The sequence below is a fragment of the Hemiscyllium ocellatum genome, chromosome 5, assembly GCF_020745735.1.
Source record: "Hemiscyllium ocellatum isolate sHemOce1 chromosome 5, sHemOce1.pat.X.cur, whole genome shotgun sequence".
NCBI lineage: Eukaryota > Metazoa > Chordata > Chondrichthyes > Orectolobiformes > Hemiscylliidae > Hemiscyllium > Hemiscyllium ocellatum.
The window spans coordinates 97,573,231-97,597,717 of NC_083405.1; the positions used below are offsets into that span (position 1 = coordinate 97,573,231).

At 40.4% G+C, this 24,487-nt stretch overlaps 1 protein-coding gene across 1 annotated transcript in view; it reads left to right on the forward strand.

Moving 5' to 3' along the window:
• Window positions 1-1,527: 1,527 nt before the first annotated feature.
• LOC132816124 (myosin-IIIa-like) overlaps window positions 1,528-24,487 on the forward strand; it is a 161,429-nt gene continuing 138,469 nt past the window's right edge. The window contains exons 1-2 of the mRNA XM_060825584.1: window positions 1,528-1,695; window positions 23,985-24,119. Coding sequence (XP_060681567.1) covers window positions 1,528-1,695; window positions 23,985-24,119 — 303 coding nt within the window. The remainder of the gene's footprint in view (window positions 1,696-23,984; window positions 24,120-24,487) is intronic.

Sequence of the window (24,487 nt, forward strand, 5' to 3'; positions counted from 1 at the left end):
CTCCGACGCTCCAGGGAAAACAACCCCAGCCTGTTCAGCTTCTCCCTGTAGCTCAAATCCTCCAAACCTGGCAACATCCTTGTAAATCTTTTCTGAACCCTTTCAAGTTTCACAACATCTTTCCAATAGGAAGGAGACCAGAATTGCATGCAATATTCCAAAAGTGGCCTAACCAATGTCCTGTATAGCCACAACATGACCTCCCAACCCCTGTACTCAATACTCTGACCAATAAAAGAAAGCATGCCAAACACATTCTTCACTATCCCATCTACCTGCAACTCCACTTTCAAGGAGCTATGAAGCTGCACTCCAAGGTCTCTTTGTTCAGCAATACTCCCTAGAACCTCACCATTAAGTGTATAAGTCCTGCTAAGATTTACTTTCCCAAAATGCGGCACTTCGCATTTATCTGAATTAAAATCCATCTGCCACTTCTCAGCCCATTGGCCCATCTGGTCCAGATCCTGTTGTAATCTGAGGTAACCCTCTTCGCTGTCCACTACGCTCCAATTTTGGTGTCATCTGCAAAATTACTAACTGTACCTCTAATACTTTCATCCAAATCATTTATGTAAATGACAAAAAGTAGAGGACCCAGCACCGATCCTTGTGGCACTCCACTGGTCACAGACCTCCAGTTTGAAAAACAACCCTCCACCAGAATCCTCTGCCTTTTACGTTTGAGCCAGTTCAGTATCCAAATGGCTAGTCTCCCTGTATTCTGAGATCTAACCTTGTTAACCAGTCTCCCAAGGGTACCTTTTCGAATGCCTTACTGAAGTCCATTTTGATCACATCTACCGCTCTGCCCTCATCAATCCTCTTTGTTACATCTTCAAAAAACTCAATCAAGTTTGCAAGACATGCTTTTCCATGCACAAAGCACATACCTTGCGATCTTAAGTTTGTTCATTATGATTTACAATGATGCCTGATGACTGGTATCACTGAGACCCTATTATTAGATCATTAATGCATTTTGCTTTTTTATTGTTTGTGTATTACTCCACAAATCAATAAACCTGATTATAGTTTGTTCTCCTTCCTCTTAAAGTACTTCAGAAATATTTCATTGGCTCTTAAATACTTTGAAATGTCATGAATGACTATGTCAATTCAAGTCTTCCTTTGGATCTGCCTGTTAAAAGATATAGAACAATGTGATGGGCATCCCATGTCTACATACCACAACTTGCAGTCATTAATAATACCAATTTATACTATTGCATTCTTGACATGGATAAGGGCACTGGTATCTTATCTTAGAAGCTTCTGTTTTAAGGAAATTGCCTTTTGCCATATTGGGGTGAAGTCTGGTCTGTAACAAACACTTGTGTAAATATTGCACACAATTGCCTGGAAGAGGCTGAAATACTCTTTAAAGTCAAATTGTCTTTAGAAATTCTATCCAAGGTTGCTGTATCAAAGTAAGATTTTATTTGTTAGCTGTGAATGTTATCCTGTGCCTAATGTATTGTATTTCTTGCTTATTTTCCATTGTTTGCCAGGGGTTCATTGTTAGGAATGTTTCCATTAACTGGGAAAACAATCGTCTTTGACAGCTTCCCCGATCCCTCAGATACATGGGAGATTATTGAAACCATTGGAAAAGGAACATATGGCAAAGTCTTTAAAGTATTAAACAAAAAAAATGACAGCAAGGCTGCAGTTAAGATTCTGGACCCGATCCATGTAAGTAAACATGCCAATGTTTGCAATGTGCTTATTTTTAACATTTTAACCAAGCCTTTCCAAATATAATTGGACAAAGTATAATCCATATTAATTTGAGTTCATGTGCAATGACTGGTCAAACACAAAGTAGCTACAATAAGAAGGAAAGAACAGAATGCTGATGAAGGCTTATTTGTCTTTGGATTTGCAGCCACTGAATTGTCAGATACTTTAAAAAGGAACAAAACCTTCTGATCAACCTGTCCACAGCCAGATATCATATTACAACCAATCATTCTGCTTCTTTACAGTCTCCCTTGATTGAAGCTATTTCAGCATCCATTTTCATTATTTCAGTTATTATCCAACAGAATGGTTTCACATTGATTTATCAACAACACTGTCCAAAATGAGGAAGTAAAAGAACGGCAAAGATGGTTCACATTTAGGTTGAAGTGAAAGTTTTTATTATCTTGAGAAACCATTATCAAAGATCAATGCTGAGCACCATGAGTGATGAAAGGCCATGAGATGAATCTGGGATACTGTGTGAACAGCTTTGTCTAAAAGCACCTAGCTTGTAGGAAGGTAGAAATTCTCAGAGATAGGTGTAAACAGTGTTGGGAGAAAGTGAGTTGAAGCAAGACATGGTGCAATATGTATTGATTTGAGCTCATGGCATATGAAGGGAAAGGTGCATATGTAAAATTTTAAAATGAGCATTTGAGTAGATGTAAAGTTAAGAAAATCAATATATTTGCAACATTGCAGTCAGAGCTTTTGAAGTAAACAGGAGTTGGGGTTCCAACTGCCAGGGTTGGTTACAACACTGGCATCAGCCCAACAATGTGCGAAATTGCCCTGTTACGTTCTATACACAAAGCAGCAAGACAAATCCAACCCAACCAATTACCACACCATCAGTCTACTGTCAATCATCAGTAAAATAATGGAATGTGTTAGCAATAGTGCTATCTAGCAGCACCTACTCAGCAATAATCTGCTCAGTGATGCCCATTTTGGGTTCCACCTGGGCCAGTGGACCTCATTACAGTCTGGGTTCAAACATGGACAAAAAAAGCTGAATTCCAGAGGTGAGGTGAGAGTGACAGCCCTTGATGTCAAGGCTGCATTTGACAGAGTGTGGCATCAAAGAGCCTGAGCAAAAGCTGGGATCAATGGGTATCAGGGCAAACTCTCCACTGGTTAGAGTTATACCTGACACTTAGGAAGATGGTTGTGGTTGTTGGAGGTCAGTCATCTCAGCTCCAGGACATCTTCAAAGGTTCCTCAGGATAGGGTCCTCAGACCAAACATCTTCAGCTGCTTCATCAATGACATTCCCTCCATCATAAAGTCAGAAGGAAGAATGCTTGTGATGATGACCATACTTAGCACCATTCAAGACGCCTCAGACACTGAAGCAGTTCATGTTCAAATGCATCAAGATCTAGACAGATCCAGGCTTGGACTGACAAGTGGCAAACAACATTTGCTGCACACAAATGCCAGGCCATGACCATCTCCAATAAGAGATCATCTAAGCACTAGTACTTGACATTCAATGATGTTACCATGACCGAAACCTCTGTTATAAACATCCTTTGTGTTACTATTGACCGCAAGCTCAATTGGACTCATCATCTAAATACTGGCTACATGACCAGGTTAGGGATACTGCAGTGAGTAACACACCACCTGACTCCCCAAAGCCTGTCTACCACAAGTTAGGAGTGCGATGGAGAACTCCCTATTTGTATAGATGAGTACAGCTCCAACAACACTCATGAATGACAACATGCAGGACAAAGCAGATGCATCCACTCCAAAGATCTTTAGACAGCACCTTCCAAACCCATGATCCCATCCATCTGAAGGGACAAGGGCATCTGATACTTGGAAATACCACCACCTGCAATTTCCCTTCAAAGCCACTCACTATCCTGACTGCGAAATATATTGTCACGTCTTCACTGTTGCAGGGTCAAAATCCTGGATTTCTTTCATTTAAGGGCATTGTAGGTCAACCTACAGCATGTGGACTGCAGTATTTGAAAGTGGCAGCTCACCAACACCTCAACTGGGGTCAGGCAATAAAATGCTGGCCAGGCAGTGATGTACATGTCCCATGAGTGATTAAAAAGAATTCTTAACTTACTCAAAGTTGAATAGATTTGTTAATGATTTCTCTTTTCACAAAGCCTTGTTTATTTTGCCTTATGGCACTTGAACATTTCTAAGTGTCATAGCATGACATCCTTAATCTTAGCTTTCAATATCTTCTAATGTGAAAGAGAAAATCTGTCTGTATGATGCTAGGTCTGGTGACCAATTCATGCTGAAAACTAGTGGCCTATATCAAGCAGCACTTCATGTTGATGGTTTGCAATAAGCAAGTTATCAGTGGTACTCAACCAGGGAGTATTTGCAAAACTCCTAATTTATTGGAATATTGGATTTGATTTTGGAATAAATGTTGGCCCATCCAGCAAAATCCACAACCTACGATGTATTAAAAAAAGTTGTCATTTTCAGCATAATCAGATGTATGCATAGATTAATGTTGAGAACCAATTTAGACTTGTTATTGGGTTCACAGCATAGTGTATTTGCATGTAATGGAAGCTAATTATATTACAAAGCAGGCCTTGTTTGGCAAACAGAACACACACACACTATGCCAACAACATAGGTGAGGGGCATTCTCTAGTTTGCAAAACTTCGATTAATCCAAGTTAATCTGCCATCTTAACTTTTAACTTAAATTTAAAATTTTAACTATTGGTCATCAGCTGAAGCTTCCTATATGGAGTACTTTTATTGATATATTCCCTTATTGTCCTCATAAGGACAATTAAATTGTCCTGATGACAATATACTGGCAGGGAAATTTGCTAGAACTGCTTGGGAGGATTTAAACTAGTAAGGTGGGGGGTGGGACCCAGGGAGATAGTGAGGAAAGGGATCGATCTGAGATGGGTACAGCTGAGAACAGAAGTGAGTCAAATAGTCAGGGCAGGAGGGACAAGGTAGGACTAATAAATTAAACTGCATTTATTTCAATGCAAGAGGCCTAACAGGGAAGGCAGATGAACTCAGGGCATGGTTAGGAACATGGGACTGGGATATCACAGCAATTACGGAAACATGGCTCAGGGATGGGCAGGATTGGCAGCTTAATGTTCCAGGATACAAATGCTACAGGAAGGATAGAAAGGGGGGCAAGAGAGGAGGGGGAGTGGCATTTTTGATAAGGCATTACAGCTGTGCTAAAGGAGGATATTCCCAGAAATACATCCAGGGAAGTTATTTGGTTGGAACTGAGAAATAAGAAAGGGATGATAACCTTATTGGGATTGTATTATAGACCCCCCCCAATAGTCAGAGGGAAATTGAGAAACAAACTTGTCAGGAGATGTCAGCTATCTGTAAGAATAATAGGGTGGTTATGGTAGGGGATTTTAACTTTCCAAACATCAACTGGGACTGCCATAGTGTTTAAGGTTTAGATGGAGAGGAATTTGTTAAGTGTGTACAAGACAATTTTCTGATTCAGTATGTGGATGTATCTACTAGAGATGGTGCAAAACGTGACCTACTCTTGGGAAATAAGACAGGGCAGGTGACTGAGGTGTCAGTGGGGGCCAGTGACAATAATTCTATTTGTTTTAAAGTAGTGATGGAAAAGGATAGACCAGATCTAAAAGTTGAAGTTCTAAATTTGGGGAAAGGCCAATTTTGACGGTATTAGGCAAGAACTTTCGAAAGCTGATTGGAGGCAGATGTTCACAGGTAAAGGGACAGCTGGAAAATGGGAAGCCTTCAGAAATGAGATAACAAGAATCCAGAGAAATTATATTCCTGTCAGGGTGAAAGGGAAGGCAGGTAACTATAGGGAATGCTGGATGACTAAAGAAATTGAGGGTTTGGTTAAGAAAAAGAAGGAAGCATATGTCAGGTATAGACAGGATAGATCGAGTGAATCTTTAGAGTAGAAAGAAAGTAGGAGTATACTTAAGAGGGAAATCAGGAGAGCAAAACAGGGACATGAGATAGCTTTGGCAAATAGAATTAAGGAGAATCCAAAGGGGTTTTACAAATATATTAAGGACAAAAGGGTAACTAGGGAGAGAACAGGGCCCCTCAAAGATCAGCAAGGCGGCCTTTGTGTGGAGCCACAAAAAATGAGGGAGATACCAAATGAATGTTTTGCATCAATATTTCCTGTGGAAAAGGATATGGAAGACATAGACTGTAGGGAAATAGATGGTGACATCTTGCAAAATGTCCAGAATACAGAGGAGGAAGTGCTGCATGTCTTAACTGTTAAAGGTTGATAAATCCTGTTCAGGTGTATCCGAGAACTCTGTGTGGGAAGCTAGAGAAGTGATTGCTGGGCCTCTTGCTGAGATTTTTGTATCAGCGATAGTCACAGGTGAGGTGCCGGAAGACTGGAGGTTGGCAAAAGTGGTGCCACTGTTTAAGAAGGGTGGTAAGGACAAGCCAGAAAACTATAGACCAGTGAGCCTGACCTCGGTGGTGGGCAAGATGTTGAAGGGAATTCTGAGGGACAGGATGTAAATGTATTTGGAAAGGCAAGGAATGATTCGGGATAGTCAACATGGCTTTGTGCGTGGGAAATCATGTCTCACAAACTTGATTGAGTTTTTTGAAGAAGTAACAAAGAAGATTGAGGAGGGCAGAGCAGTAGATATGATCTATATGGACTTCAGTAAGGCATTCGACAAGATTTCCCATGGGAGACTGATTAGCAAGGTTAGATCTCATGGAATACAGGGAGAACTAGCCATTTGGATACAGAACTGTATTCCCTGGAGTGTTGGAGGATGAGGGTTGCCCTTATAGAGGTTTACAAAATTATGAAGGGCATGGATAGGATAAATAGGCAAAGTCTTTTCCCTGGGGTCGGGGAGTCTAGAACTAGAGGGCATAGGTTTAGGGTGAGAGGGGAAAGATCTAAGAGTCCTAAGAGACAACTTTTTCACGCAGATGGTGGTACGTGTATGGAATGAGCTGCCAAAGAATGTGGTGGAGGCTGATACAATTGCAACACTTAAGAGGCATTTGGATGGGTATATGAATAGGAAGGGTTTGGAGGGATATGGGCCGGGTGTTGGCAGGTGGGACTAGATTGGGTTGGGATATCTGGTCGGCATGGATGGGTTGGACTGAGGGGTCTGTTTCCATGCTGTACATCTCTATGACTCTGTGATTCTATGAGAACTAGTTGAAATGCTTCAAGTTTCTCTACTTTAATACTTCAAGATTGTCACTTTCTTGGCTTCCTTCTTCCCTTTCATGTCTTTGAGAACTTTTCTTTCTGTGATGTCACTTGTGACCAGTACAGTGAAGCCAATGTGAAATACCCACATAATTTATTTGTCATCTTTTTTTAATTGTCTAATATTCTTTCCCAAGTCTCACTTTCTACCTGTCAATGCTGTCTTTTTAAAATTATCAACAGATTATTCTCTGATCTCTTTATTTCTAGTTAACTTTCTTTCACATTTTACATTTTTTCTTTTCTTATTAAGCTTTTAAGTTATTCTTTGTTTTTTACATTGTTAAACCTCTGGCCTGACATCCATTATTGTTCAATTATATACATTGTTGAAGTCTGTTACTCTCTTCCTGATAAAGGGTTTTTGCCCGAAATGTCGAATTTCCTGTTCCTTGGATGCTGTCTGACCTGCTGCGCTTTTCCAGCAATGCATTTTCAGCTACTCTCTTTAACACTTTTAGTTAGCATCCATGGATTTGCTTCTTTCTCAAAGCAGCTTATAAGAGCTACTAAAAGGGCTTATGAAACAAAATTTCAAGGGACATCAAAACCGATGAGGAGAAATTTTATAGTCACAGAAAGGGAAAATGAGTGATCAGGAGCATTGTTGGCCCACTAAGGACTGAAAGTGGGGATATTGTCAATGACAATGGGGAAATGACAGACATATTGAAGAATTACTATGCCTCAGTATTGACAGTGGAAAAGGAAGATAGCTTGCCAGACGTCCTGAGGAAATTAACAGTGCACTGGGGTCAAGAACTGGATAAAATTAAGTAAAACATAGATAATGAGGAAATTAGTAGAATGAAAGAGTGACACATCCCCAGGACCTGACTATTTCCATCCAAGGATGTTAAAGGACATAGGGAGCACATTATAGATGTCCTAAATATCATCATTCGGAGTTCCCTACAGACAGGAATTAGTCCTCCGGATTGGAAAATTGCATCTCTCACATCTTTTAAAGGAAGAGTGAAAGAACAAAATCTGGTATTTACAAACCAGTTAACATAACAACATCTGTGGTGGGAAAATCATTAGAATCTATAATCAAGGATGGCATAATGAAAATATTGAAATTTTTCAGTTAACCAGGGAGAACCAACTTGGATTCATGACAGGTTGGTCATGTCTGACAAACCCATCTGAACTTTTTGAAGAGGTGACTTAGGTAGTGGTCTATAGATGTTGATACGGAAGTTTATGACATTTGATAAAGTTCTGCATAAGGGACAGTTAATTAATGGAACTGATCTGGCTGGGAAATTGTTGAGTGGCAGGCAACTGGAAATAGGAATAATAGGTAGGTGCTCAAATTAGCAGGATGTGACAAGTGGTGTCTCACAAGGATCGATGTTAGGACCTCAGTAATTGACTCACTTGTTAACAACTTGAATAATGGCATAGCAAGTCACATATCCAAATTTACAGATGGCATGAAGTTAGGTAATATTGTACACAGTATAGACAATAACAAAATTACAAAGGGATGCTGATAGACTCAGTTGATGGGCAAAACTGTGGCAGATGTAAACAAGTGAGGCAATCAATTTTGAACCAAAAAAGAATAGACCAAGGTACTTAAATACAATGAATGTCAAAAGGGTTTTGGGGTTTCAAATGCACAGGTCTTTAAATGCCATGAGCAGGTGCAGAAAATAATCATGAAATCTCACGGATTGCTGACTTCTATATTTATACAAGTGGAGTATAAGGATGCAGAAGTTATACAAAACCCTCGTTAGACCCTACTTCCTGTGAGCAGATCCAGGCAGCACACCTTTAAAAAACATATATTGGGCTGAGCAGGAGTGTTGTGTTGGTTTAAAAGAATGATACCGCTCATCATGTGTTAAGTTTGAGAAGAGATTATACAAATTAAGCCTGTTTTCTCTCGAGTTTAGAAGTTTAAGGGATGATTTGATCAAAGCCTTCAATATATTATCAGGAAAAGACAGGTAGATAAATTATTTCCACTGGTTGGGATATCTAGAGCTAGGGGCATTGTATGAGAAATAGAGCTGGACTATTCGAGAGATGTTAGAAAGTAGCTCTACACCAAAAGGTCGTAGATGTTTGGAAATTCTCTTCCACAAAAGGCAGTGGATGCTGCATTAGTTAGTTTTAAATCTGAGAAAAAGTGAATTTTGGTTGAGCAACAGTATTAAGAAATATGTGGCAAAGGCAGGAATATGGACTTAAGCCAGGATTAGCCATTATCTCATTTAACAGCTGACCAGGCTTGAGTGGCTGAACAGACTACTCCTATTGCTTTATTTCTATCTTAGAAGTGGCAAATGGTGCTGAAAATAACATCACCAGCAAGCATCTTCACTTCTGGCCTCAATGAAGGGAAGGTAATTCAGGAAGCATTCTAAGATGATGGTCGGCTCAAGATATTACCCTAAATATCTCCTGAAGTGGTGTGCTGGAGCTCAGATAATTGACCTCCACAAACTACAACTGTTTTCCTTTTTGCCAGGCTAGATTACAACCGGCAAGGGTTTTCTACTGACTCCAGTTTTGCGAGAACTTCTTGATGCCAAGTCGTTTATATAAATGACAAAACGCAATGGACCCAGCACTGATCCTTGTGGCACACCATTGGTCACAGGCCTCCTGTCTGAAAAGCAACCTTCCACCAACACCCTCTGTCTTCTACTTCTGAGCCAGTTCTGTATCTCAATGGCTAGTTCTCCTTGTATTCCATAAGATCTAACCTTGCTAATCAGTCTCCCATGGGGAACTTTGTCAAACGCCTTGCTGAAGTCCATATAGATTACGTCCACCACTCTGCCCTCATCAATTCTCTTTATTACTTCATCAAAAAACTCAATCACGTTTGTGAAGCATGATTTCCCATGCACAAAGCCATGCTGACTATCCCTAATCAGTCCTCACCTTTCCAAATGCATGTAAATCCTGTCCCTCAGGATTCCCTCCAACAACTTGCTCATCACTGTCAGGCTGACTGGTCTATAGTTCCCTGGCTTTTCATTGCCAACCTCTGGACTTCCGGAACCTCACCTGTTGCTATCATTAATACAAATATCTCAGCAAGGAACCCAGCAATCACTTCCCTAGCTTCCCACATAATTACAGGGTATTCCTGATCAATCCTGGGGATTTATCCACTCTTATGCATTTCAAGACATCCAACACCACCTCCTCTGTAATATGGACATTTTTCAAGATGTCACTATCTTTTTTTTTAGATTAGATTTACAGTGTGGAAACAGGCCCTTCGGCCCAACAAGTCCACACCGACCCGCCGAAGCGAAACCCACCCATACCCCCACATCCACCCCCTACCTAACACTACGGGCAATTTAGCATGGCCAATTCACCTGACCTGCACATCTTTGTGACTGTGGGAGGAAACCGGAGCACCCGGAGGAAACCCACGCTGACACGGGGAGAACGTGCAAACTCCACACAGTCAGTCGCCTGAGTCGGGAATTGAACCCGGGTCTTCAAGCGCTGTGAGGCAGCAGTGCTAACCACTGTGCCACCGTGCCGCCCATCTATTTCCCCACATTCTATATCTTCCATGTCCTTTTCCACAGTAAACACTGATGCAAAATACTCGTTTATCATCTTCCCCCATCTCCTGTAGCTCTCCACATAGGCTAACTTACTGATCTTTGAAGGGCCCTATTCTCTCCCTAGTTACCCTTTTTTTTTGTCCTTTATGTATTTATAAAAATCCTTTGGATTCTCCTTAAACCTATTTGCCATAGCTATCTCATGTCGCCTTTTTTGCCCTCCTGATTTCCCTCTTAAGTATACTCCTACTGCCTTTATACTCTTCAAAGAGTTCATAGTTTCTTGAAAGTGGAGTTGCAGGTAGATAGGATAGTGAAGAAGGCGTTTGGTATACTTTCTGTTATTGGTCAGAGAATTGAGTATATGAGTTGGGAGGTCAGGTTGCAGTTGTACAACATATTGTTCGGCCAGGTTTGGAATATTGTGTGTAATTCTGTCCTCCCTCCTATCGGAATGATGTTGTGAAACGTGAAAGGGTTCAGAAAAAAATAACAATGATGTTGGCTGTGTTGGAGGATTTGAGTTATGGGGAAAAGCAGAATAGGCTGGGGCTACTTCCCCTGGAGCATCGGAGGCTAAGGGGTGAACTTCTAGAGATTTATAAAATCATGAGGAGCTTGGATAGGGTAAATAGGCAAGGGGTGGGGGAGTCCAAAACTAGAGGGCATAGCTTTAAGATGACAAGGGATAGATCCCTTTTATATCTAAGGTGCAACGTCTTCAGAGTGTGGTGCATGTAAGCAATGAGCTGCCAGAGGAAGTGGTGGAGGCTGGTACAATGACAACATTTAAAAGACATCTGGCTGGATAAATGAAAAGGAAGGGCTTAGAGGGATATAGGCCAAATGTACGCAAATGGGGCTAGATTAATTTAGGATATCTTGTCGGTATGGACACGTTAGACCAAAGGGAAATCTCAACAACTCTGACATTGTCTAATTAGCCTGTGCAGCGATGTTATGACACATCTCGGGGGAGGGGGGAGGTGGGATTTGAACTCAGGACCCTGGCTCTGAGGTAAGAACACTACCATTGCATCACATGTCCTGCTTTTGTTCATACCTGAGCAACTCCCCACAGTGTGGGGTAAATGCCGGTGATGTAGTTGGACTGGAACAACTTGTGCTTGGCCTTGGCTAGTTCTGGAGCACAAGGTTAGAATATTATTGCCTACCCAATTGTAGGTCCTAATTTCTACTTGCATAGCATTTTACCTGTTCTCTTGTTTAAATGGAAGGAAATTAATCATTTCTCACCCTTGACACTTTCAACGCTGCAATCTCTTTAGTTCATCAAGGCTCCGCTATCCTGCCAATCTGTGTAAATCACTAAAAATGCCTTAATCAATTCTCTCTGTCACTAAAATTGGTGATTGAACTTTACCCTTTCTAAGGACGAGTCTTGATTTAACACTTCAAAGGCACTTTTGTGCACACTTTGTCTTACAAGAACATCATCTGCTGTATGCCTGACAGTGTTCAAAAAGGCACTGATCTGATTCCTCTGTTCCTTTGCTCGTAAGTCTGATGCAGTTCTGTAGTACTGGAATTGGCACTTGTTAGAGCTCCTATTTTTTGGCATCATCATGGGCCCCTCTCCCCTTTCAAATTGCTGTGGCAATGGCATTGTGTCAACTGCACCAAGCAGAATTAAAAGTGAGGGGTCAGTCTGGTGAAGTGGGAACATGCCAATCAGCAGAAGCTGATTGCAATCAGATCAAAGGGAACCCACAGCTAACAGAACAAATCTCTGCTGACCTGTCATTCAGTTGGTAATACTGGTAGACTAATCGGAGAAGGCTACATCGATGTTCCCATTATTAAAGATGAGGGAACCTGTCACGTCAGTGTATAAGACCATATGACATAGGAGTGGAAGTAAGGCCATTTGGCCCATCGCGTTCACTCCACATTCAATCATGGTTGATGGGCATTTGAAAGCCACTTACCCGCACTCTCCCCATATCCCTTAATTCCTCGCGAGGTTAAGAATTTATTAATCCCTGCCTTGAAGACATTTAATGTCCTGGCGTCCAATGCACTCCATGGCAACAAATTCCACAGACCCACCACTCTCTGGCTGAAGAAATATCTCCTCATTTCCATTCTAAATTGACCCGCTCTAATTTTAAGGCTGTCTCTGCCTGACGGAATCAAGTTCTCAGTGTCCATCCTTTCTAAACCATGCATTATCTTGTAAGTTTCTATTAGATCTCCCCTCAACCTTCTAAACTCTAATGAAAACAATCCCAGGATCCTCAGTAATTCAGTATATGTTAGGCCCACCCTTCCAGGGATCATCCATGTGAATCTCTGCTGGACATGTTGAAGGCAGGACTGAAGCACTTGTAATCATCTTCAGCCAGAAAAGCCAAGTCATCTCGACCTCCCCCGAGGGTCCTTGCATCACTGATGCATGGTTTCAGCTAATTCAATTCATTCCACGTGACAACAAGAAATAAACAGAACATACAGCACATAAACAGGCTCTTTGGCTAACAAAGACTGTGCTGATGAATGATATTTTTCTAAACTAACTAGGTGAACCCTTAATCTGAGATTATACTCTCTGGCCCTAGACTCTCCGGCCCTAGACTCTCCCACTAAAGGAAACAACCTTTCTCGATCGAGCCTCCGAAGAATCATATGTTTAATCACTCTTGCCTCTCATTCTCCAAATGATTTCGGGTGCAACCAACTCAACCTCTCCCATATGAAAGTCCCTTCCTACCCAGGACCAACATAACAAACCTCCTCTACCTCCAATACCTGAATAGCTTTCTTTAAATAAGGGGACCAAAACGACAAAATAGCCCACATGATTAGCACAACATCTGCAACTGTCCACTCCCTCCACTATTGACAGTTAGGAGCAGCAGTGCACTATTTGCAAGATGTACTGCAAAAGTTCACCAAAGATCCTTAGATAGCACCTTTCAAATCCTCAACCATTTCCATTGGGAAGGACAAGGGCAGCAAATACTTGAAAACAGCATTGCCTGCAAGTTCTCCTCCAAGCCACTCATTATTTTGGAAAAAATGTCACTGTACTTTGTGTAGTTGTTTGAAATCCTGAAATTCCCTCCTTAAGGGCATTGTGAGTCTATCTACAGCTCATGGACTGCAACAGTTCAAGAAGGCAGCTCACCACCACCTTCTCAAGGGCAACAACTGATGGGCAATAGCTAACTGGCCAACCAGTGACACCCATGTCCCATGAATAAATTAAAGAAAGATAATAAGGAAGTGGAACTATTTGAATATCTTGATCAAAGATCTGGTACAGACACTGTGAACCATTGTGTCATGTGAACAAAGAAATGGATTCTTACACTTCCTGGAAAATGCAGCAGTGTCCAAATACCCATCAGAACATTCAACATAGATTCCTCCAAAGTCATTCATTGCACCCATGCCTTCAGAGGTGCTCTCATACCCTTGGACATGAAGACAACCCTTTGAATGGCACCTTTGTAATAATCATGGGGAAAATTAAGTCTGCCCAGCTATGGATAGCTTTAGCTGAAGGATATATGGACAAGCTCAGATTGGACAGAGGAATAGGAAGAAGAAGAATGATGAGACTAATTTTATAATGGGATTTTGTAAGCAGCCTCACATTCTATTTAATTCCATGTCCCTTCTTTGTACTCTCAATGCTATTTCGTGATCATGAGGAAAGTCCAGACATTCATCTAACTTCAGAAGCAATCATCCCAACACCAACAAATGGAGCTGCATCAAGCCATTATCTCAATGAGCTACATCACACTGCAACACCCAAGAACTACAAAAAGCAGAACAAAAGCACCTATACAATGTTTTAAAGATAAACGGGTACCCAATAAACACAATTCTTTGATTCCTCAGAAACAAACCCAAACAAACGGACACAACACAACCAAATACTATAGCCACATTACCTTACATCAAAGGCATATCAGAAATGACTTCCAGATGACTCAGACCCCTTGGCATTATGGTAGCCTACAAACCTACCAACACACTTGCACAGTGACTAATGAACCATTACATACCACCATCAAAACTAATGTCATTTACAAGATACCATGCAAAAACTGTAAAAAACACTATTACGTCAGACAAATTACCAGGAAACTTGCCACCAGGGTACATGAACACCAATTGGCCACCAAAAGACATGACTTACTATAATTCGTTCCCATACATACAAACAAAGAAGATGATGAGGGCAATGGCACGGGGTGGGGTGACACTAGGCAAACGGACACACAAGATGACTGCTGAGCCATCAGGTGGCCAATTTGACACACAAGATGGCCACTGGATCAGAATATGGAGAGAACAGCAGAGCAGATACAGACACTGCCTGGGGCCACCAGAATGCCAGCAACAATGCACTCACAACCCAGTTATTAGTTTAAGGCAGGTGGGGGAGAGAATATGCATGAGTGATGAACCCTGCCCGCAGAAGTGTCTGGGTCCAGCCAACTCCTCTTATAGAAATGCTAACAGCTTGATATGGATTCAACCCAAAATGCTAATAGCCAGGGCTGTAGTAATCGACCTTCTTAGGAAGAGCTATTAGAGCCCATTACTACAGCAATGGATTTCCATGCAGACATTAAACTGACAATGTCTACACTGAAACTGACAATGACCACATGGAAATTAACAAAGGCTACGCTGGAACTGACAAAGACTATATCGAAACTATCAACGATTCTGCAATGATTGCCATAAACAAACCATGTTACAAAGACCATAATCTCATCACTGACCTATTGTATCATAACAGGTATAAAAGTTTCTTGACATGTGCTTCGGGTCGAAAGAAGACTCTCAGCTGACCACTGTGCTGTTGGTGCCTTTCTCTTCCCAGAGCTCCGGTATTTCCTTGTGCAATAAACTCTGTCATTGAACCCCAATTCTGACTCCGAGACTGGTGTTTTTTTCCACAACAAAGGACACCACTTTGTCTGGGAAAACGCACACATCCTAGGACAGGCACAAGAATTCTTAGAGACATGGCATTCTAACCAGAACTCCATCAATAAACAACTCCATCAACATCAACTAAGATCCTATCTACCTTCCCTTGAAAAAAAAAACTGATAATGACATCACCCATCTTAAGAAATGAAGACCTATAATTGGAGAGGTGGGACATATCACCAGCGCTTCACCAGAGACTTTCACCGATGATGTTACCTAGAATGGTGACGGAACATCTGAAAACAGAGCTAACTTACATACTTATCATCAACATGAACTACAAATCTTCTCAGAAATTGCTAATTCATCTACCTCCTAGAGTCATGCAAGTGTTTTAGGTTTTTGAACAAACTCCAACGCAATAGTGGCTGTAAAGAAAAAGCTTCCTCTCTGAATGTCAACATTGGAAGAACTGTTTTGACAGAGATTTATCATCAGCAAAAGTGATACAGATGGCAAATCTATTTAATGATGTGTGGAGCGATAGTTATTTTTCAAAATGACAGATGCCCAACAGATCACAATTTAAGACCAAAATGGAAAATTGTCACCCTTCATGTGTGGCACTAGACAGGACTGCAGCTGAGCGAAAGTGAGGACTGCAGATGCTAGAGATTAGTGTTGGGAGTGTGGTGCTAGAAAAGCACAGCAGGTCAGACAGTATCCGAGGAGCAGGAAAATTGACGTTTAGGGCAAAAGCCCTTCATCAGGTCTGCAGCTGAAGGTTAGGAAGTCACATTAAGGTCCTGAGATCAATGTGGAAAGGAGAATCCCAAATTACACTGGATTCCCATATTGTCCTGTGCTAATATAAGGGGGAGCTTTTGATGTTCCTTCATTCACCACAGTCCTTATGCTGCTCGATTTAAAAGCTAAAGAGCCAGTTGCACAAAATAGTTTTGAGGAGTACAATGAGAAATGACTACAAAACTTTCCACTCTTAAGATCAAAAGTTAGTATTTTTCCCACTTGAAGTCTACAACACTGCATGTCAATAGAGGCAGCTGAGTGTGATCTCCTGCTTTTTCTTCCAACTTTGAGGTATAAGGCAACCTCCCTGGTATTCCTGAAGTGGCTTCCATACTGTGCAGGATATCTCTAATCTTCCATGTGAAATTTAAGACTATAAGAAGTTGGAGCAAAAGTAGACCATTCAACCATTGGATTTTATAATCCTGAACTCCACTCTTGCCGTTTTCCCCATAACCCATGATTCCCTTACTGATTAAATATCTTAGCGAGTTTTGATAAGATTGATGGCTCAGGTTGAGGTTTGGATGCAAGTTTGCTCACTGAGCTGGAAGGTTCGTTTTCAGATTTCTCATCACCATACTAGGTGATATCATCAGTGAGCCTCTGGTAAAACACTGGTGGTATGGTCTGTTTTTTTATTTATATATTTAGGTTTCCTTGGGTTGGTGATGTTGTTTCCTGTGATCATGTCATTTCTGGTACTTTTTCTCAGTGAGTGGTAAATGGGATCCAAGTCAATGTGTTTGTTGATAGAGTTCCGGTTGGAAACCCATGCTCCTAGGAATTTACACGTGTGTCTCTGTTTGGCTTGTCCTAGGATGGATGTGTTGTCCCAATTGAAGTGGTGTCCTTCCTCATCTGCATGTATGTACTCTTCGACTGGGACAACACATCCATCCCAGGACAAGCCAAACAGAGACATGCGTGAGAATTCCTGGAAGCGTGGCACTCCAACTGGAAATCTATCAACAAACACGTCGACTTGCATCCCATTTACCACCCCCAAGAAAAAAGACAGGGAATGACATCACTACAGGAAATGACACTAAGGAAACCTGAACACATAAATAAAAAGTGGGCCATATCACCAGTTATTCACCCAAGGCTCACTGATGATGTTACCTAGTTATGGTGACGAAATGTCTGAAAACGAACCTTCCAGCTCATCGAGCAAATTTACATCCTGATTAAAATCTATCCCAGCCATGATTATTACTTAAGGATTTTGCTTCAACAGCCCTCTGCAGGAAAGGAGTCCACAGATGCACTATCCTATGAGAAAGAAATTGCTCCTCATCTGTCCTAAATGTGCAATGCCTCATTCTGAGATTATGACCTCTCATCCTGAACTGTCCCACAAGGGGAAACCCCTTTCCATCTCAACTTTGCCAAGTTCCCTAAGAATATTGAATGTTTCAATAAGGTTTTCTGTCATTCTTCTAAATTCCAGTATATGCAGGCACAACTTCTTGAATCTTTTTTCATAACCGGACGTCAACATTCTCTAGACTGCCTCCAACACCAGTATATCTTTCTTTAGGTAAGAGGCCCAAACTATTCAGTATTCTAGCTTTGGTCTGATTCATGCCTTGTATAATCTTAGCAAAGGTTCCTTACTTTTATATTGCATTCTGTTTGAAATAAGTGGCCAGAATTCAGCTTTCCTTCCTAATTACCCATTGAACTTAAATGCTAGCTTTTTATTATTCATGGATGAGGACTCCCAAATCATTCTACTCCAGAGCTTTCTCCATTTAAATAATATTCAGCTTCTCTATTCTTCCTGCCAAAATGAATAACACATTTTCCCAAATTATATACCATCTGCCAAGTTTTTGCATACTTGCTTAATTTATCTGTATTCCTCTGTAGACTTTGTGTCTTCCCAGCTGTTTTGGTACCCTCCAAAACTTCACTATGGTACATTCACGTTGCTCATCCAAATCATTAATATATATTGTAAATAATTATGACACCAGCACTCAGCTCTGTGGCAATCCACTAAGTAACAGATTGCCATCCTGAAAATGTCCCCTTATCCCAACTCTGCCTTCTATTAGATAGGCAATCCTCTATTCATGGAATATTCAACTTCTAACACAAGTACCCCCTTATCGTATTAAGTAGACTAATATGGGTTCCTTATCAAATGCATTCTGAATGTCAAAACATTTTACATCCATTGCTTCCCCTTTATCTATCACATATGTTACCGTGTCAGAGTTCGAGCATTTCCCCTTTACGAAGCCATGTTGCTTCTCCTTCAGCATAGTATCTATTGATATTGCTATTACAACCTTTATAATGATCTTTAACATTTTCTCAATAACAGATATCGAGCTAATTAGTCCATTGTAATGATTTTGTCTCATTCCCTTGTTAAGTAAATGAGTTATAAAGCATCTTTCCAGAATCCAAGGATTCTTGAAGATTACCACCAGTTTATCCATTATCTCTGTAGCTACATCATTTTCCATCTTGGAAAAGGTCCAGGGCAATTATTGGTGTTAACACCATTAGTTTCCAGAGAACACTTTCTCTCGTGACAGTCATTATATGTTTTTCTCTCCTCCGTTTTCCTGTTGAACATGTAGTAATTTAGGAATTCTGTTTATGTCTTCTCCTGTGAAGACTGATACAAAGTACTTATTGAACTCCTGGGCCATTTCTGGTGTCCCATTGTTATTTTGCCAGCCTTGTTCTCTAAGGGGCCAATGTTAACTTTGCCTTCTCTCTTGCTTTTTGTATATACTCTTGTTGTCTGTCTTGGTATTACTCATAAGTTAACTCTTAAAGTTTAGTTTCCACTTCAGGCAGCATGATGGTTTAATGGTTAGCACTGCTACTTCTCAGTGCCAAAGACCCAGGTTCGATTCCAGCATTGAGCAACCCTCTGTGTGGAGTTTATACATGATCTCTGTAGCTGCATGGGTTCCTCCAAGTGCTCCAGTTTCCTCCCACAGTGCATTAGTCAGGGATAAATATAGGGTTGGAGAATGGGTCTGGGTGGATTACACTTTGGAGGGTCAGTGTGGACTTGTTGGGCCGAAGGGATTCCACACAGTAGGGAATCTAATCTAATCTAACTGGAGGTGAAGGGCAAATGTGGATCCAGTAAATGAGAGTCAATCTCACCTTAACTTGCCAAGGTAACTCCTGGGAGAAAGTGAGGACTGCAGATCAGAGCTGAAAATGTGTTGCTGGAAAAGCGCAGCAGGTCAGGCAGCATCCAAGGAGCAGGAGAATCAACATTTCGGGCATGAGCCCTTCTTCAGGAATACCTTCTCCAAGGTAACTCCTGGGTCCCACTTAGAAAGGGAAAGCATGGTGGCTCAGTGGTTAGCACTGCTGCTTCACAGTGTCAGGGGCCCATGTTCGATTCCAGTTGCGGGTGACTGTCTATGTGGAGTTTGCACATTCTCCCTGTGTCTGTGTGGGTTTCATCTGGGTGCTCTGGTTTCTCCCACAATCCAAAGATATGCAAGTTAGGTAAATTGGCCATGCTAAATTATCCACAGTGTTCAGGGATGTGTAGGTTAGGTGCATTAATCAGAGGAAATATAGGGTAATGGGTCTTGCTGGAATACTCTTCAGAGGGATGATGTGGACTTGTTGGGCCAAAGGGCCTGTTTCCACACTGTAGGAATTCTAATTCTAATTTTTTTTGGTTGCCATTTGTTGACTTTTAAAACTTTCCTAATCTGGCATACCATTACTTTCTTCTTTCAACTTGTTACCATTCTTAACTTCTCTGGTTAACTATGGTGGCTAATCTTCTTCTTCACTGACATATATCTTTGCTGTGAGCAATGAAATATTTTCTTAAGTATCTGCCATGGTTTCTCAATAATCTTTGCAGCTAAACTCTTTTTTGTTTTCCCCAGTGTCCTCCAGTCATCTCTGCCCTCACTCATTTGTAATTACCCTTATTTAAGTTTCACTTAGTTGTTACAACATATGTTCTTGTCTCTCAAATTGATGCTAAATTCTCCGATGCTATTGGTCACTGTTTCTGAGGGCATCTTTTACTCTGACATAATTTATAAAACTTGCCTCATTACACATTACCAGAGCCAAAGTAGCCTGATTTCTGTTTGGATCTACAACATAGTGTTCGAGAAAATTGTCCTGAATATGCTCGTTGAATTCTTCTTCACAGCCTCCCCTGCTAATTTGCCTTTACCAATCTACAAGGAGATTAAAGTCACTCATGATTAATGTCCTGCCTTTGTTACAAGCCCTTTTTGGTCTAGAAACTACTCCTTCCAATATCTTTTTTCCTCTTTTTTAGTTCTTGTCTCCATTCATGCGGATTTTTATCTTCTGATTTAAAATAATTTCTTGCCATCATATTTATTTCATACCAGGCCAACAATGCTGCTCCCCATCCTTTCCTGCCTGCTCATCCTTTCGAAAAGTAAAAGACCTCTGAATATTTAGTTCCCAGTTTGATCTCCTTGTAATCGTATTTTTTGTAATGGTGGTAAAGTTATACTTGTTAATCTGTATTTGTGCCATTAATTGTTTCTTCTGTTCTGAATACTACACACATTCAAGCAAAGAATCATTAATTTTGCCTTGCAGAGGTTCTCTGTACATTGTGATGTTTGATTGGGTTTTTGCTCTGGAAAATCTCTGCCTCTACATACAGATTATTTATATTATTCATAGTTAATTTATTTACTAGTATTATGGAGACAGTGATAAGGGCATAAAGGTACCTTGAATAAGGGATCCTAAGGAATTTGTTTCCTGAATATTAATACTTCAAGGTGTTAACTGGCCTGATTTCAAGGTGTTTGAAATTGCTGTATTTATCACTGCTTCAGAAAGCTAGACATCTCCAAACCAAGAATCTATTTAGAAGTTATACCAGCTATGGTTAAAGACTCTCAATCCACTTCCACAAGCAGAATGGATTTGTCTGCAGCAGTTATATTCATGACCAAATGGTTGCTTTGAACACAAGAACGTGTAACAGTCATCACATTACACCACAGTAACAAGTGAACACCTATTAGAAAAGAGCAAAGAATATTTGGAAAATAAAATGAAGACTTTTTATTTAAACACTTCCAAGTTTTGAAGTATGGTGTAAAAATAGGTTCTTTTCAAGGTCCAAAGGAGGATTTTTTTGAACCCAAAATGTCAACATTTCTTCTCCACAGAGGCTGCCAGGCCTGCTCCGATTCTCCAGTATTTCCTGTTTTTAGTCCAGCATCCATAAAACTTCACATTTATTTTAAAAACTATAACAATATAACCAGTTGTGCATCTTTGTTGAATTAGAATTAAGTTTATTGTCACATGCACTCACGTTACAAAGAACAGGAGTACAGTGACCATTGTATAATGTCGCCAACACATGCTGCCCTCTCGGGTACAAAGTACCAAGGTACAAATCTAAGGTATGAAGAATAGGGAAAATAAAGACAAAAGTTATACTACATTAGATATATACAGTATAAGTTAGGAAAATAAGAAATAGGGCTAAGAAGATCGATAAGATTGAATATGTTACGAAACCAGGTTTACAGATCTTTCTAATCTAAATATCATGTAGAGGAATGGAGTATCAGGCATGGAGTAAAATGATTAAATTTATATCATGACTTGTGGCGTAGAACTAGTCCCCACGAGTGATAAAAGGAAGAGAGAATAAATTGCAACTTGGCCATAAGTAGAAAACTGATACAAATGAACTGACCATTCTGTTATAAACCTTGTCTAATTTCTTTTCCTAGATTTGGAAAAAAAAACCTCATGATTTTCAGTCTTGGTGACTAAATTAAACCATCAGCCACATTTTGGTGCGTAGAGTTGGCAGTTGAACTTGCATCACATTTAGCCTTCTTCAAGTCAGTGGTATTTATATTTTTATTAGTACAGTACAGTGATCATACAAATAAATATCTTGACATGGCACACTTTGTGCTACAGCTGCTATATAGAACAACTTACAGCTGCTGAGTGGTAATTGACCGTGGCCCTATTAAAAACACATTTAGGTGATTGTTATATTGTTATAGTTTTTTGTTTCAAGAGGAAATGGTTTCTGTAAAACCAATCATGTAGCTTGGGAGAGAAATGTAACAATCTAATTCCTAAACCATGGAATATAGACAGCAATAAAGTCTTCATGAGAGAGGATGGAATGGACAAGGCTTTGTTCTATAGTGTTAAATTTTACCACTTTTCAGCGGCGTTTTTCTGCTACATTCATATCGTCATCCAATGCAGCCCACGTCAACTTTTCTCATAAAATCATGAATTATTCAACCTACTGCTGGCACACCTGTCCCATTGAATCATGCTTTGTGAGAGGCAGAAATACTTGCCACTGCCAGATTTTTTGATGTTCATGCCATTGGTGACATATTTAAACCCAATTATGCACTACTTCAGAAGCTGCAGGAACTGCTCTTCATACAGTGGTCCTGCATTCTTATCCTTGAGGAAATAGCAGAGAAAGGGAAGCATACACTATGTACAGCCAACAGTGGACTTGAAGGTGTTGGTGGATGGCAAGTGGAAAGGAGGGCTGTCATTCTCCCTAAAGACCAACAAAAGTGACCATGTCACCAGTGGCAGTCAACCTACATGGAGATAGCAGCCAGGATTAGTGCAGTGTGTAAGATGAAATGCAAAACCCAATAGCATGGAAAGAAAGCTCCTATCCTTTTGCACTTTGTTAGGGTAGACACTACTGTTTTATCTCTGTTACCTTACTCACTCATTTGAAATCTGCCACAATACACACCTGTCACCAACGCATATAGACTATTACTCTTGCATGTGTGTGCCCACTCAATGGCTTTCATCCAGCTCTATGGAAATAGAAATGTTCTTTTTTAGCAGGAGAGGGGTGGCATTGGGGAGGAAACTGAGTACTTAGAAATGATTTTAACAGAGTTTGTGACTATGCCAAATGATTGAAGTGGACTCACAATATTGACAACATGTGACTTAGGAAAGAGAGGTTGGGTGGTTAGAAACTGAGATTGGAAGATGAAAGTTTGTTTTGTTGAGGATAATAATTCAGCTCAGGGCTGAAGAGGAGTTCCAGTAGGAGAAATAAAACTGCAGTCCTGTGTAGATAAAGATAAGAGTGGTTACAGAAGGTAGACTGAGAACAAAACATCATTAAGGAGAGGAGAGCAGCATTGGCATTGGCCTTTGTTTTGGGTCAAAGTACTCTACAACAAAAGCAACATTTACCATCTTGGCTTACACAGGGCAAGATGTAACCACTTGTGAAATTATTCCCCAGTCAAAACCTTCAAAAGATAAATTTGATGTTATAAAAGGGGCAGTAGGTGTTACATACTACAGATTCTATGCATGGTTATGAATTTTTTAAATGTATTGCATCAACTGTGCAAAACTGTCTCAACAATTAGTGTTAGATTCCTGTTAAATTGTACAAAGATGTACAGCCTAGGTGGATTCACCACAGGAAAAAACTGTCCCACAGTGCCCATGGATGTGGAGATTAGGTGGGCTAACCATGGTAAAATCCCCATGTGGGGTCATGGGGATAGGTGGGATGTTCTTCAGAGGTTTGGTACAGACTTGACGGACTGAAAGGCCTCTTTTTGTGCTGCAGGGATTCTATAAATTCCGTATATTTTGCATGAAATCTGACTCTGTAAAACATTGATGTAATTGGTACACAGGACATTGAAGATTTCCAATTTTGCAATGCTTTTGTATACTTTTGATGCTAGGATATCGATGAAGAAATTGAAGCTGAATATAACATCCTCCAAGCTCTCTCAGATCATGAAAATGTGGTCAAATTCTATGGAATGTACTACAAGAAGGATGTAAAGAATGGAGATCAGCTTTGGCTTGTACTAGAGGTATGAATTTCTGTCTCTGCAAAATCTCCTGCTCGTTAAAGCTTAATTGTGACTTTGGGCAGAATGCTAAAAAATCTAATTCTGTCTGTAATTCAGTTTAATGTTTAACTGAAATTTACTGTTTGAATTTTAAATGTTATCTGGGTTTAAAACAAAGACATGAAAGTTTTCCATGGAAGAGCAGCTGAAGTTTTTAATTAAAGAAATGGGCTTAAACTTATTTTCTGCACCTGGGTTTGAGCTATCTCAGAGCATAGAATTTCAGACATCTCAGTGTGACTTAACACTGAGTGTGGCTGTGAATAACATGTCGGAATTGAGTGAATAAGAGAGATGGGCAAGTTGGGTGCTGATTTTCTAATTTCAAC